Below are 16,307 nucleotides of genomic sequence, written 5' to 3' on the forward strand. Positions count from 1 at the left end.
CCACGAGGGCCAGCAACAAATATACTATAAAAACAAAACAATTAAAACATGATAAAAACATGATAAAAAGTATACAAAAATTATCTATGAGATGGCTTCCAATTACATGACTCTATTAAATGTGTCAAGCCATTTAAGAAAAGCATATAAGATGTGAACATAGCAAAAGTAAAACTAATGTCAAAAGGAGGCTTTTCAAATTATATATGAGGTGTGTTCAAAAAGTATCGAGCCATAATTTTTTGTGTGCAAACAAATGAAGCTAGGGAAGGTGCATGTATTTAGGCAGGAATTTTTTCCTGCCTGCAGAAGCTGTCAATCACCGGCAGACAGCCAATGAATGAGAACATGTAAGTGAGCACCGTCTGATATTCCTTTTTGACAAAATGACAGAAAAACTTGAACAATGCTACAGCATTAAATTTTGTGTAAAGCTTGGCAATTCCAAAGTGGAAATGATCTGCAAGATTCAACAGGCCTTCGGGGATGAAGCAATGGGAGCCACACAGATAAAGGTACAACCACTTCAAAGATGGCTGCATATCAGTTGAGAGTGAAGCACGTACTTTTAGGCCCTCAACATCCAGAAATGAGATTGTCATTGACCAAGTGAGCACCCTGGTGATGTAGGATTGTCAAATCATGATAAGAGAACTTGCAGATGAGGCGAGCATCAGCATTGGATCCATTCATTTCATTTTGACTGAGGATTTGGACTTCAGGAGAATATCAGTGAAATTCGCACCAAAGTTGCTAACAAGCGAGAAGAAGCAACTTCATTTGGAGATCACACAGGATATGCTGCAGACTGTGAGCATACAGTGATCACTGGTGATGAGTCCTGGATTTATGGGTACAGCCCAGAAACCAATCACAATGGAAGCATCTAACATCTGAGGACAAAAAAGCAAGGCAGGTCTGCAGCAATGTCAAAGTCATGCTGACCGTTTTCTTTGACTCCAGTAGGGTTCATCATGAGAACGCACCACACAGCATAACCATAACCAAGGAGCACTACCAAGAGGTTCTGCGCTACCTTTGTAATGCTGTGAGACACAAATTGCTGGACCTGTGGGCAGCAGGAAATTGGCAGCTCCATCACAATAATACACTGGTCCATTCTTCATTTTTGATAGAATTTCCTGGCCAAACACAGCACACTTGTGCTGCATCAGGCTCCCTACTCTCCTGACATGGCTCTATGTGATTTCTAGCTTTTCTCCAAGATGAAAATGCCTGAAAGGAATCGGATTTCAGTCCAGAGAAGACATCATGCAGAATGTGACAGACTAGCTACACGCCATCTCAAATGAGGTGTTTCGGTGCTTCTTCTGACAGTGGCAGAACCATTGGGAGAAGTGTGTGGAAGCCCAGGGGGACTACTTTGAAGGAGATTAGTTGTATCTTAATACAAATATTTTTATGAATAAAGGTTGGGTACATTTTGAACACAGCTTGTATCAACAAGTCAATTTAAGAACAATGTGGAGGATACTGACAAAATTATTTAGTTAGTTATTTATAGAATTTACATCCCGCTTTCTCTCCCTCAAAGGAGACTCAAAACAGCTAACAAAAGATCACACAATGTATAAATTATAACTTAAAGCATATAAACATTAAAATAGAATTAAATATGGTACTTACTAAAAATACATAGTCAAAACAAATTAAACCATTTAAACAATTTTAAAAACCTGTTAAATTACATAAAACATAGCATCCCCCTGGCTCGATCTTAAAAATGTACTCCCTTAAAACCCTGCCTGGAAAGAAATGTTTCAGCCTGCTGCTGGAAGGATAGTAGGGAGAGGGCAGTTCTAGCTTCCCTTTATTTATTTCATATCTAAAGCATTGCAGAAATTCACATAAAACTGATAAAAATAGAAGGAGCACATATAGCTAAATATCTTTTGACCAAAACAGGCAACAGCGACCACAATGTCTTTAGCCTCAAACAATTCTTCCTTTGTACATGAGGCAGGACACTGCGGACAAGCATACAGATGTGGAGTTGTCTGCTCTGCTCCAGAGGATTCTTTTAGGTAGTGCCATTTTGCCAGGTTGTCTTTTGATCTGCCCTCTCTGTTCAGGGACTTTCAGGTTGCCAATTCTTGGTTTGCCCCTGGAGGCAGGCCTTTGTAGGGGGGCATCCAACTGGGATTTCCTGGCTAAGCTGCCCAGAGGGATACCCTCGCTGTTGCTGGGGGGATGTCAAGAGGAGTAATGGTCCTCGTGCAGCTTTTCCTTGATTTGAGTTCTACTGGGAGGAGGCTGATAGCCATGCAGTGGATGGCTTTCACAGTGTTCAACCATATTTCTCTAGCTTCCCTGGGAAGAAGGGAGTTCTAAAGTTAAGGGGCAACCACTGACAAGGAAGGCCCTCTCCCTTGCACCCACCAACTGGGCTTGTGATGATGGTGAGACTGAAAAAGGGCATCTCCTGGGGATCTCAGGCTTGGGGCAGGTTTTTATCAGGAGATAAGCACCTCTTCCCTTGTTCAATATGTCCACTCCCAAATCTGTGCTGCTTTTTGAAATGCAGTGTTGCTATGGCTTTGCTATACATATTTGCATGTCATGTTTAGTTCAGGCATGACATTTCACGATCTTTTTGGTTCATAAAGTAGGCTCAATATTTTTGACAACACTCTCTTTCATATCTTCCATAACTTTAATCTTCTTTCCTCTCTCCCTTCTGCACTCCTACTTATCCACACCTTTCTCTTCAAATATTGTATATCCCCAAATTCCCATTCTCTCACCTTTCAAATACACTTCTTATTGACTGGGGCCAAAGTTATGTCTTCAGGGTATTAGATTTATCTTGTCATATTTCATCTCTTATCTTAGCAGATTTACATGGAAGCAAGACTCAGCTGAACTTACTTTTAAATCAGTGTACTTGGGGTGATGACCATATAATATTAGATGTTAAGACATGGTGATAAAAATGTAAGCCATTTTCTGCAGCATAGTTAATCCTGGGGGTTATGAAAAATGAATTGTCAAGTGTTACTGATATCAAAAAAGGGAGCCTATTGTAATTTCATTACAGTGAAAGTCACATATATTGGAAATGGAATTCACTAGGATTTATGTCTTCTAATAATTAAGTTTAGAGTGAGGGAAAACCCTGAAGCCATACAGATAAGGTAGCTGGAGTTAACTGAAGGCTACAGGTGACCAGTATAGTTGTCTTAATTTTTCACTTACCTTTGACAATCCTGTACCACACACGACCATTAATACCTTCATCAGCATCTGTGGCTTTCACCTTTGAACAACAACAAAAAATAGGGAGGGAGAAACAACCAAACATGTGTCATTTTCATAGAGTTTCGAACAATACCTTCTTGCCTTGCAGGTTTATTTCGGAGATTTGCTGTGTCCTTACCTGTATTTCTACTCTGAGAGAAGTTTACATTTAATAATAACAAGGTATAAAACCAACACATAAAAGCAAGAAAATAAATAAAAAGTAATTAAATCTGTAAAAGTAATAAAAGCATTACAGCAGAATTAAAAACACAATTTGGTTTGTATTTTTAAAAGTCTTGGAAATATTTTTAATGAAGGTACCAGGAAAGCCTCACTGGGGAGAGTATTCAAAATAGTTTTTCAGCAACTGGAAAGGCAAGCATTTTTACCTTTCTTGCCCCTTTCTTCACCCTGAAGCTTGATGCAGTCTAATGTCAGGAAGACAATGTTGAAATATATATTGTATCGTTTTTAGCTCTGTTGGCCACTTTGAGTCTCTTTTAAGAGATAAACAACAACAACAACAACAACAACAACACATTGATGCGTAGTCAAATTCTAAGAAACACAAAGAATATGTGGCAAAATCTAATTGCAACCCCAAGTTAAATTAAGTTGAAATAATTGCTGAATAGAAAATCTACAATTATTAAAGTCCAATTGTTGGTCCGAACTAGTCAATGTTCCAGCTGGGACTATCAATTGAATTTAAACTATACATTGCCTTTCTACTTTCATGCTTGCATAAGATATTTGATTTGCTAGAATTAAATAGCAAAACAGATGTTGCAGATGTTTGCTCAAACATCTGTACTCTTTGTCATCAACAGGAAACAATTACAACAACTTCCGGATTTTATACAATTGATGCTTTCATGCGTGGAGAAAATATTAAATTTAGGGATAGAATATTGAGACTAATTGTGCAGAGAAAATGTTTTGATTTTCAGCCAATGGAAGAGTTTTCTCTGTTTAAAAGAACCACTAAGCATTGATCACCAGCATGGTGCAGTGCCAGGGAGACCAGGGTTCGGATCCTTGCTCAGCATACGAACCTACTGGGTCACACTCTTTCAGCCTTAGAGGAAAGCACTAGCAAATCTCATCTGAACAAATATGGCCAAGGAAAGCCTTTGACAGGTTTGCGTTAGGATCGCCATAACTCAAAAAGGACTTCAAGGCACACAACCACCACCATTACAACCATAGGTAGAGGGGTGGATTCAGGGGAAATCACTCCCTGCCCAGTCCAGAAAGTACAAGTGACGTTTATTTGCATGCTATGTATTTAAAATACAATGATGTTCAACTCTACATCTCTTTGCCAAGCCTCTGTTACAGCACTATCCTCCTGCCAGTAGGCTTGAAAGTGAAGAAAGTGGCAAGAAAATTGAAAAAACTCAGGCCCTTAATGTTTATCTCTCCACTTAGTACCCTTCCAGCTAAGGGCCCTTCCACACAGCCATATACCCCAGAATATCAAGGCAAAAAAAATCCCACAATATGTGCCTTGAATTGGGTTATTTGAGTCCACACTGCCATATAACCCAGTTCAAAGCAGATAATGTGGGATTTTATTCAGCTGTGTGGTAGAAGCCTAAGAAATGCAATATCCACCACTAAGCAGAATTTCAGACCTGAATCTCTAATATTCCAAAGAATTAGTGGCACTAGTCACAGTGTGAAAATTACAGAACATTCAGGGGAAACCCAGTGCAACCTTGACATTCATTAGATAGCAATCAGTGATTATTCTTATTCTGTGAATTATGGGACAAACATGTGCCTTTTGCAGTTTCCAGAGTAGCTGATAAAACGACCAGAAAGACTCAGTTTTTGTTCACGTTCTTTTAAATTTTAATTTGGAGAACCATACATGTTTTGTATATTCCAGAATGTTTTCCATCAACTCTTGGATAAGATCAGAGGCTATTAGAACAGTTTCTCAGGCCCCATTCACACTGCCATATAATCTAGTTTCTGACTCCATATTGTCTGCTTTGAACTAGATTATATGACAGTTTATTTATTTCGTGTCAAAAGCATTGTACAATAAATACATTTCATTATATGACAGTGTAGACCCATATAATCCTGTTCAAAGCAGGTTATCTGGATTCAGAAACGGTATCATATGGCAGTGTAGATTCAGCCTCAGGTCACTGTATTTTAATCCAGTATAAAAACATAAAGAACAGGAATAAAATCTAAGACTTTTCAATTAGTCTGGATGCAACTGGATGCATCTGGAGTTAGAATTGCTAGTATGTTTTTGCACTTCATTATAATAAAAGAAATTGGAACTTCACATACTGAACCAAATAGGGCTTGAACTAAAAAAGCCCATACCAAATTCTTCCCATCTTTGCAAAATGGAACTAGTTCCCTGTCCCTTGTCACTGGCTTTTCCCAACGCACAACATGATACTGGGTAAGTTGTTTTGCCCATTATGGAAATGCAGGGAGTGGGTCAAGAATCTAACATTTGAAAAACCTACTTTGGGGGTAATATGCAGTTCTCCTTTGAGTGTGTAGGTTGATAGAAAATGGAAGTGTTGCTAGGTAACAAGCAGGCTATATTCATGCCTCCTCTGAGACTCCATCATAGCTTTGGATGTTATAGAGGAAGCACTAGCTGAATACACAGAAGTCACTCCTGTATTCAGCAGCCAGTGTTTCATGACACATTCAAAGGGGAACTCATTCAGGCAATAGATGTGAATTTCCTCTGTGGGAATTCCACTTGCAACACCATCTGAACAGAGAAGCAACTGTGCGTTTGGCTGATGGTACTTCCCTAGAAATGTCTGACACACGTATCACTCAGCGACACAGAGCAAGTAACCTACTTATGATATTTTCTTTTCTCTTTACCCTCAGAAGTGAATGCTTCAGTTGCTCAGGAATATATAAGAAATTACATTTTAACCCAATAATCTTTCAAACACCCTGCTAGGTGGGGTCTGTAATGTAAGAAAGGACAATGGGATGCAAAGAACAAATAATCTGGAACAGTGGGCATTCACAGTCCAGCAAAGGTCCCAGAATCATAGCACTAGAAAAGACCTTCCAACCCAACCCATTCTGCCATGCAGAAATACACAATCTAAATTATTCAGACACATGGACATCCAGCCTGTTTACAAACCTCCCAAGAAGGAGAACTTCACCACACTCCAAGGCAGTATATTCCACTGCCAAACAGCTCTTGCCATCAAGAAGTTCTAAATTTTAATTGGAATCTTTCCTGCAGATTAAATTAATTGCTCCATGTCCTAGTCTCAAGCAGGAAAATACAAGTTTGCTCAAATGACATTTTTTCCCCACATATTTAAGCATAGCTATCATGTCATGTCTGAACCTTCTCTTCTCTGGGCTAAGCATATCCAGCACCCTAAGCCACTCCTGGTTTCCAGCATGGTTCCCAGACCTTTTACCATTTTGGTCATACTCCTCTGGGCACATTCTGGTCTATCATGGACCAAATTTGGCACAAATACCCAATACGCCCACATTTGAATACTGTTGGGGTTGTGGGGTGGGGGTGGGAATGATTTTGTCATTTGGTATTGTAGTTGCTGGGATTTATAGTTAACCTACAATCAAAGAGTATTCTGAATGATGAAATTGAGCCAAACTTGGCACACAGAACTGCCATGACTAACAGGAAATACTGGAAGGGTTTAGTAGGCATTAACCTTGAGTTTTGGAGTTGTAGTTCACTACATTCAGAGAGCACTGTGGACTCAAACAATGATGGATCTGTGTTGTTGAAGGCTTTCATGGCTGGAATCACAGGGTTGTTGTGTGTTTTCCGGGCTGTATGGCCATGTTCCAGAAGTATTCCCTCCTGATGTTTCACCCACATCTATGGCAGGCATCCTCAGAGGTTGTGAGGTATGATACCTCACAACCTTTGAGGATGTATTCTCCAGAAGTATTCTCTCCTGACATCTTGCTCACATCTATGGCAGACATCTTCAAAGATTTGAGGTATCATACCTCACAACCTCTGAGGATGCCTGCCATAGATGTGGGCGAAACGTCAGGAGAGAATACTTCTGGAACATGGCCACACAGCCCAGAAAACACACAACAACCCAATGATGAATCTGGACCAAACTTGGCACAAACACTCAATATGCCCAAATTTGAACACTGGCAGAGTTTGGGGGGAAAATATACCTTGACATTTGGGAGTTGTAGTTGCTGGGGTTTATAGTTCACCTACAATCAAAGAGTCCCTTCAACCCCACCAATGACAGAATTGGGCCTATCTTCCCACACAGAACCCCCATGACCAACAGGAAATACTGGTCTTTAGTGACCCCTCTGAACGCCCCCCCCCGATGTCCCAACCCCCAGGTTGAGAAACGCTGGTCTAGATACTATACTCCTATTAATGAAGACAATAATTGCCTTGGCTGTTTAGCTGCCATATTGCACTGTTCACCCATGTTCAGCCATGGTCTACTAAGAGTCCTAGATCCCTTTCACATCTACCATTGTCAAGCTAGATGTCACCCACATCTCTGCATTCATTGTTTCTGCCTAAGTGTAGGACCTTACAATCTCCTTGTTGAAATTCATTTTGTTGGTTTTGGCCTAAGTATCTATCAGGTAAAGTCATGTTTCATTCTGATCAAATTCCTCTGGGATATTCGCTACTCCTCCTAATGTGGTGTCATCTGCAAAATTGATGACCATGCCCTCTAAGATTCCATCTTGGAAGATTCAATCTTCCAAGGGCTTGTCTACATGGGCCAATTGTTTGGCCTGGCCCCAGATGCTGCCGAGTTGTTTACACACTTCATCCTTCAGCAAGGTAGAGACTATGCAGTTCAACTCAGTTTACTCCACATTAAGAATCATAAGTCCCTTGACACCATGAGACAGCTAGGAGTGACTTTTGAGTCACTTATGTTTTGTGACTGGTATAGGCAAATTCCAAGTCATTCAAAAGGGACTAAATTCAAATGAGATTCTATCTGTTTTGTATCTCTCTGAGGCTGCTATTGATGGCCAGAGATCAATGCCTGAAATTACTTCAAAACTTGAGATTTCACTTGCATGTTTTATCCTGCATTTCAGAAAGAGAGTGTTCGATGGGACTTTGCCTGATATGAACGAAAACATAATTCAATGATACCATCTGGTGTTCTTATTGCTTATTGCAAGCGTCTTCCTCCTGAGTTCCATTGATGTGACTAGAGTACTATACAAGCATCACAGTTGCTGTAGCAGAGTGAGATATAAACACAAATTATGCACACACAAAATCGTATTTCTTAGTACTGTAAGAGTAAAATAATTTTAATCAACATGCTATGTGAAAATCCTACCTAAAATTACCAACATGTCTTTTGAACGTGTGTAGTACATCTGTGCCCCTTCTGAATATTTTAATTATTTCATTAAGCCAGATTTTTCCCTCTTGTGTGTGTGAAATACGGGGCAGAGTGGGAGGGCAGTATTAAAGAAAGATCAAAGGGAAAACTAAAATTTAAAGCACTAATCGTAAGGACTGGATCCTTGCAAGCATGATCCAGTGATGCATTCATGTTAGATTCATGGAATCTTTAACACGGGAACCACTGATATGGATCCTCGTGACTTCAATGGCTAGAAAGGTGATGAAAAGGGAAATGCTGCTCTACTATATCCATTAATACCTGGAACTTTTTTATGCTACTCAGCTATAGCCGTGTGATTCAATACCATGGTTTCATGCCATGGAATCCCAGGAACTACAAAGGACCAGGTCCTGTCTGATCTTGGAAGCCAAGTGAGCTCTGATTAGTACTTGGATGGGAGAACAGCAAAGAATACCCGGTTCTGTTAGATATACCAGTATTTCAGAGGAAGAAACTGGCAAAACCACCTTGAGGATTCCCTGCTAAATAAATGTTATCAAATTCATGGGCTCTCCATAAATTGACAGCTGAATAGAACATTGACACACACACACTTGGAATTCTTAGTCACAGAGCTCTAATTCATTCCCAAAACAAAAATCCTAGGACTGCGCAACATAGTATCACGGTAGTTAAAGCACTCATAGTCTTACAATTGTGTGATGTGGGAGGATCCCCTGCTAAATACAGTACGCTTATATGTTCCAATGAATACCAGCGACATTTCTGCTCAGTAGTTCATACATCATGAGCTTCGGAAAGGACAAACTGGAAATACATATGCAATCATTGCCACTTTGTCTCTTCCTTGATAAACAGAGAGAGAGCATCTTTCAATATTTGCAGTCACTGTGAACTACTACGGAGGGTAAGGTAAAGGTTTTCCCCTGACATTAAGTCTAGTTTATTTATTTAATTAATTAATATACCGCTCTTCTCGTCCAAGTGGACCCAGAGCGGTCTTACACAATGGCAGGATAAATGGCACATATAATAGTAAAAACCAAACATAAAACACAAATAAAAGCTGGTATCCAAATCAAATTAAAACAATTAAAACCATGTGACCATTAAACAGGGGAAGTTTCGAGCCAAAGTCAGAGCCAATCTGTGTTTGACTTAATATTAATTCACAGAATTCATCAGGTCATATCAACCCATGTCCTAGGATGGGCCAAAAGCTTGGTCCCACATCCAGGTCTTCAGCTGCTTCCTGAAAGACATGAGTGAAGGGGCTTCCCTAATTTCCCTTGACAAGGAGTTCCACAACCACGGAGCCACCACCGAAAAAGCCCTGTCTCTCGTTCCTGCCAACCGCACCTGTGATGGCAGCAGGACCGAGAGCAGGGTCTCACTCGAAGATCTTAATCTGCGGGACAGCCCATAGGGGGAGATATGTTCTGAGAGGTAAGTTGGACCAGAGCCGTTTAAGGTTTTGTAGGCCAAAGCCAGCATGTTGAATTGTGCCCGGAAGCTACCAGGCAGCCAGTGGAGCTGCTTCAACAGAGGAGTTGTATGCTCCCTGAATGGCGCTCCAGTTAGTAACTTGGCTGCAGAACGTTGGACTAGTTCCAGCTTCCAAACAGGCAACCTCACATAGAGTGCGTTGCAATAGTCCAAACGAGATGTAACAAGAGTGTGGACCACTGTGGCCAAGTCAGGCTTCCCAAGTTGTGTCCAACTCTGGGAGTTGGTGCTCATCTCCATTTCTACGCCGAAGTGCCGGCGTTGTCTGTAGATGCTTCCAAGCTCATGGGGCTGGTATGACTGCATGGAGTGCTGTTACCTTCTCGCTGGAGCTGTACCTATTGATCTACTCACATTTGCATGTTTTCAAACTGCTAGGTTGGCAGAAGCTGGGGCTAACAGCAGGAGCTCACCCTGCTCCGCGGATTCCCCACCGCCAACCTTTTGGTCAGCAAGTTCAGCAGCTCAGCAGTTTAACCCACTGCCTTCACTACAAAGCGTTGATTTTTTTAAATGTATATCTCCCTTTCTCTTTCCATGTTCTTTCCACTTTCCATCTCGACACCACTCACCCAACTTTCTATATAAGAGATGAGGGATAAAAATACAGTAATAAAAGAAGGTAGGAATTAAATTGCCTGGCCCTGGACAAACTGATAGCAGGCAAAAACAGGAGCCAGAGAAAGAGACAGACACAGGCCCTCCTCCAGACTCCCTGCTTCCCCCCCAGTGGCGGCTCCCAAATCAACTGCTGAGTAAGTTGAAGGCTGGCATTCAGTGAATAGATTCCAGTGACTAGACCGTACCATTTACACTTCCAGAAGGGGATGAAGCAACTGTGGGAGGTAAAGAATCACAATCCATCACAGGCTCCCATCTATAAAACACTTTCTGTGATGCCCTTCAAAACAAAATGAGATGCACAATGCTCAGAACATCTGTAACTTTGGATATTTATTAGCCCTCCAATTTTTTCCCCCTGGTACAACTTGCTTACTTTCTTTCTATTTATTTCCCCCATCCTCCGCCCACACTCTGTGATCCCTTCACCCCTCCCCCAGGTTGTCAGGGGCTAGAAGACAACAGAAACTATAAAAGGATCCAAGCAACAACAACCAAAACCAGGAGATAAATACCCTTTAAACGTTGGACATAGGAGCAGGGGATAAGGAAAGATGCTACAGGAAAGTAGCATTCTCTGAGAAAGATAAACAAAGGCAGTGAAGGATCTAAGAAACTTGCATGCAACTTGGGTGATGCAGTTTCTCCCAAGGACACCTTCTAGGAAAAGAGGTGGGTGAATGAAAATGTACTCTATTTAATTTGTTTATTCAACCTTGTGGGATTGACTTTTCTTTTGCAGCGAAAGAGTAAAATTAATCTAGGTTGCTAACAGGAATGAACCATAAGTGTTGATAAGTTAAGGCTACTTTAGAACTACTTTTAGAAGCACAGAAGCACAGTCTTAAAATACGGGTTATATAGAGAAACAGGAGAAAGCATATGTTTCTTCATATAATTGAAAATGCAAACAAAACTTTATCAAGGGTGAATTATTATACTTATTTTTGAGCCCCCTTCCACACAGCAGAATAAAATCCCACATTATCTGCTTTGAACTGAAATATATGACAGTGTGGGGTTAGATAACCCAGTTCAAAGCAGATATTGTGGGATTTTCTGCCTAGATATTCTGGGTTATATGCCTGTGTGGAAAGGCCCTAAGGTATAATTTATAAGGACTTTGAGAAAAAATAACTGCAGTTGCATATTTGTGGTCAAACAAGGATCCAAAGACGTACATCCTCTGGAGTGTATCCATGTACTTTTATTTGATCATTGACATGCAATAAAAGTTGCACACCAGAAGTCCATTAAAAACATGCACTTGTAAACCTTCACGTTTTATATAAAGACATAGGTTTGTCAGATCATATATATACATCTTTAAAATTAAGGATCTCTTCTCTTTTCAGTGAAAAAAGCAATTGGTTCTCAAAATTTGCTAATTGTTTTTCAGTGTACATGGGGAAATTATTGTGAGATGTTATCTGAGTACAGATTATTGTCATTGGCCTGCAACACACTGAAGATACTGAAGCTTTTTTATTAACCTGAATCAGTTATCAGTTATGCTGAATTTTTGAGTCCAGTTCAGCTTATGCAGCAACTTGGTGCCTGAATTACACTATGTAACAAAATTTGAAAAAAAATATGTTCCTGGTTTGAAAGTGTTATTTCCTGTTTAATTGTGCAGTACATACTTTAAAAATAGTTGTTATACTCCAGAAACTTTGTTTTTGTGGCTGCTACTAACTATGTTGAATTTGTTGAGACTCTATGAGAAATTCATTGAAAAATTATGGCATAATGTGATGCAGGATATCTCAGAAAAACAAAGTTTTTGATGTTTAATAAACTTTTCCCATGATTTTATGATAGAACCAACAAGGAAATGACATTTATAATCCAGGAACAAAAATCATGTTACATGGTGTTATTACTTCCTAATAAACATCCATAATGCAGCTTTGTTTTGTATGTTTCCTGTGTTGGTGCCCTTTCTTGGTTTCAAAGAATTGCAAAATATTCTTATGAGAAGAAAGAAAAGACTGGGGGGGGGGAGCACAAAGAATGCAGTCTATTTTGAAGATTGGGTGAAGGAACCTAGAGAAGGAAAAAGGGCTCAGTGCTGATGTGAATTTAAGTAAGACAAATGGTCTTAAGAAGTGATCTGTGAGTGCTATGAACAAGTGGAATGACATCTTGATACAGCATCCCTGGGGAATTGAAAAGAACTTTTAACCTCAAGCCTACAGGAATTTGCCATATCTCACTGCCATACTAAACAAGGCGCCATAAATAAGGTATCTCTCTTTTGTGGATTTTAAATAAAGCACTGTTCAACATCAGTTTTTCAGAAAGGGATGTGATCCTGATAGCATAGAAATACCTGCTTAGCTTAGTCATGCAATTGCTGTCTCAACACTATCATTTTTTAAAATAGGATTATTATTGTCTATATGGATGTAACATACAATTCTTTGTATTTTATTATTTATGATACTATTTTAAAAATAAAGGAGAGAAAACTATGGCATTGTTTTGGACAGAAAATGCATTTTAGTAGAATATGGTAAATTTATAAAATTCATTACACAACCTTAGGAGAGCACTTTCTTTATTCATCCCATGGACACATTTAAAGATTTAGGTTTGTTTAAAGGTAAATATATTCACAAAAATTATCAAGTGGACAAGAATCAAGTACACTATGCTTTTTATCCAGAAATGTAGAAGTTCTTTTCTCAGATTATAAATATCTGTTTTGGAGAGGAGGAAGTATGATGTAACTCATCTGGTGGGCCTTAGAATATTGTTATTGTCATTTCCACCTATTTAATATTGTGAACTATTTTTTTACAAATTGAGACTAATGGAAGTTTGACAGATAAAAAAGGACAGATCTACATTTAATAGAAGGGTATTTTCTGATATCTTGTCCTGGTTACTCTAAGTTGTAAAGAGGACGTTCTCCTTGGTGCTAAAAATTATTTGATAAAGCTTTTTGTGTCCTTACTCAGCATACCTTACCAAATATTTTTTCTGCACATGGTCCATGTGCTTGTGGTTTGCAGCTGCTGCACAAAGCCAGCTGATGAAGGATCTTGGAACTCTATTTAAAAAATGATTGCTACATTAATACAAAGAGGCGGTGCTCAGTTGAATATATTAACCTATCTACATTCATAAATAATGCAAATGCATAATATGCATCTTAGCCTCAATTTCTTTACATTAAGGGAGATATATGGTCAATCTAAACATTCATATGAATATGTGGAATCGGAACACATAGAGAAACTTCAAAAATTATTAGGATATTCCTTTAAAACTCTATACTCAAAAAACTAATATGCTTACATATACACATAAATACACATCAAAAATCTGATTGGCATAGCCACTGAGTGCCTGATTTTTCCCACTTCTTTGCTCAACCCTTTTGTCCCTTCCTCCAACTAAAAAGTAATCACACAATTGGCCTGAAATTTAGAAAGTCCTTTTCATAATCGTAACCACAGCAGGGCTAGCCAAGGACATTTAAACATTTACTTGAAATCCCCTAATTCTTTAGGAGGTACTGCATTTTACCAGGCTTATTACTTACTTTCCCATGCTGTTTTACTACTTGTGAGAGTTCAGTGTATTTTCTGAACTGAATACAGAAACAGACAGGCACAAGGATATGAGAATGTTATCAGAGAATAAGGTAGGTCTCTTCTAGCCATGAATGAATGAGGAGAAATTCCTGAAATAAATCTTTTGTGCTTGCTAATTAGAATACATGCATCAACTGCACAGTAACACAATTAAGACAAACTTTACATCTACGACCTTATTATATTGGGGTTTTTTTAAGCCACTTACCATGCTGGGGCTGCTCTTTGCGACAGTTCATGATGGACTTGATCAGATAATGCAGTGCAAGGCCCCCGTCCCATCTGTTAGTGAAGTGCCAAGGAAGTGTAGCATTTTGCTTCCTTGGCACCATGGTAAGCTATGTGTCTTTTGCGTAGCTCTGATGGACCTACCCACATTTTCAGGCCTTTCCCCTGTCAGATGGGGGAATGGACAATGCGCAAATGAGCGTTACTACCCTTTCTCCTGTCTGATGGGCCAGGGATAGGTCCTTGCACTGATGCCCCCATGTGATGGGGGAAGAAGGGGGGAAAAGGGGGTGTGTGAGTGTCACCGCAAGGTGCAAAATGTGCCTTTTGTTTCATTGGTGATTGCCGGCAAAACTGAACTGCGGGGCCCATTAATATGATCAGGTCCCTAGTGTACAGTCCATCTAATTATCAGTATCAACCACTGTGGTGTAGCATGGTTTTGTAGAGATCAGAAATTAGAGGTGTAATCCTATTTATTTTGATGATTTATATCCTGCCCTTCAGCCAAAAAGGGTCTTTGAACCCTTTACAAACCGTTACCCTATATGCTAATGGTTAGGTCTAGAAATTTTAGTTAAAAAACCAATCCAAAAAAGTAGGTCGCCTTATCCACAAGTCCGTAAGAGTACTGTACCTTAAATCTTATTTAAAAAATGAAACCATCCCCTTCTCTAATTGCAATGGCAAAAAGCAAGAGCTTAGTTTATCTTGGGAGAACCTAAAATAAGTATCAACCCACTCTACTCGCTCTGCCATGGCACTACTACTGACCTTTTGCATGCCTGGGTAGAAAAATGGTGGCAATGGTCAGGGATGACTACCCCTGCCCCCCAGGTGGCTGTGGTGCTTTCCCCTCTTCATGGAATGATGTTCAACTTATCAATAGATCTTGTAAAAATCCATCATTTTGCCCCCAAACAAACCTTCGACTTATACATAAATAGACTTATACATGAGTATATACAGGAATCTGATAGTTCCTGGTCCTCAGTCTTACAGTGTAGAAACACAAGAGACACAAGAAAAAGGAAGTATGAGTATGGAAGGTGATTGAGTCTAGCAAATACCATCTCTTCTTCTCTCCCTCCGTGGTCACAGCAGTGGCAATTAGAAAGGAGGGATTGCCTCTCCTCAGCTGCTAGACCTAAGCATGATGAAGTTGTGTCTGCCGGTTATTTTCTCCCTCTGTGGCCACAGTAGTGGGGCTAAGTTCTTTTGAAGTCAAAAGTTGTTACTTCAGAATAAATATGAACAAGATTGCACTTTATTAAAAGAGTCCATGGCATTTTTAGTGGTTGTGGAGAACCTTTTGGGCAGGCTGTCAGCCTGTCAGAAGTGGGGCTGTGACATAACATCATAAAAAGGAATAAAATGTGACTGATTCTGAAAATCATTTTCTCATTGAATCTCACTAATAAAAAGTTGAGAATCATTTCAGACTAGAAAGAGAAAAGTACTTAATTGAATAATTCTGTATTCTCTGGGGCCCTACATAAATTGCTGCTGGTTCTTCTCCCACATCTGTCAATGACTACAGTTCCTTGACCTTTATTCCTTTCATGTCTTACAGGAAAGATGAGCACAAGAGACACAGCAAATGAGTCCTCTCTAACTCCTGGCATGCTTGCATTTCTCAATGCTACTACTACTGAATTGGTCCCATTGAGTTCTGAACCTAATGGGGAGAAGCTGGATTCCTTGCCTATTATCA

General features: G+C 39.7%; 1 protein-coding gene across 3 annotated transcripts in view; it reads right to left on the reverse strand.

The window, feature by feature from the left end:
- The window catches only part of cdh23 (cadherin related 23), a 669,485-nt gene that overhangs the window by 129,116 nt on the left and 524,062 nt on the right, over window positions 1-16,307 (reverse strand). For all 3 annotated transcript variants that reach the window (XM_008106631.2, XM_062976257.1, XM_062976258.1), the window contains exon 28: window positions 3,217-3,277. In XM_008106631.2, the coding sequence (XP_008104838.2) occupies window positions 3,217-3,277 (61 nt within the window). The remainder of the gene's footprint in view (window positions 1-3,216; window positions 3,278-16,307) is intronic.

The sequence above is a fragment of the Anolis carolinensis genome, chromosome 3 (assembly GCF_035594765.1).
Source record: "Anolis carolinensis isolate JA03-04 chromosome 3, rAnoCar3.1.pri, whole genome shotgun sequence".
NCBI classification, from domain to species: domain Eukaryota; kingdom Metazoa; phylum Chordata; class Lepidosauria; order Squamata; family Dactyloidae; genus Anolis; species Anolis carolinensis.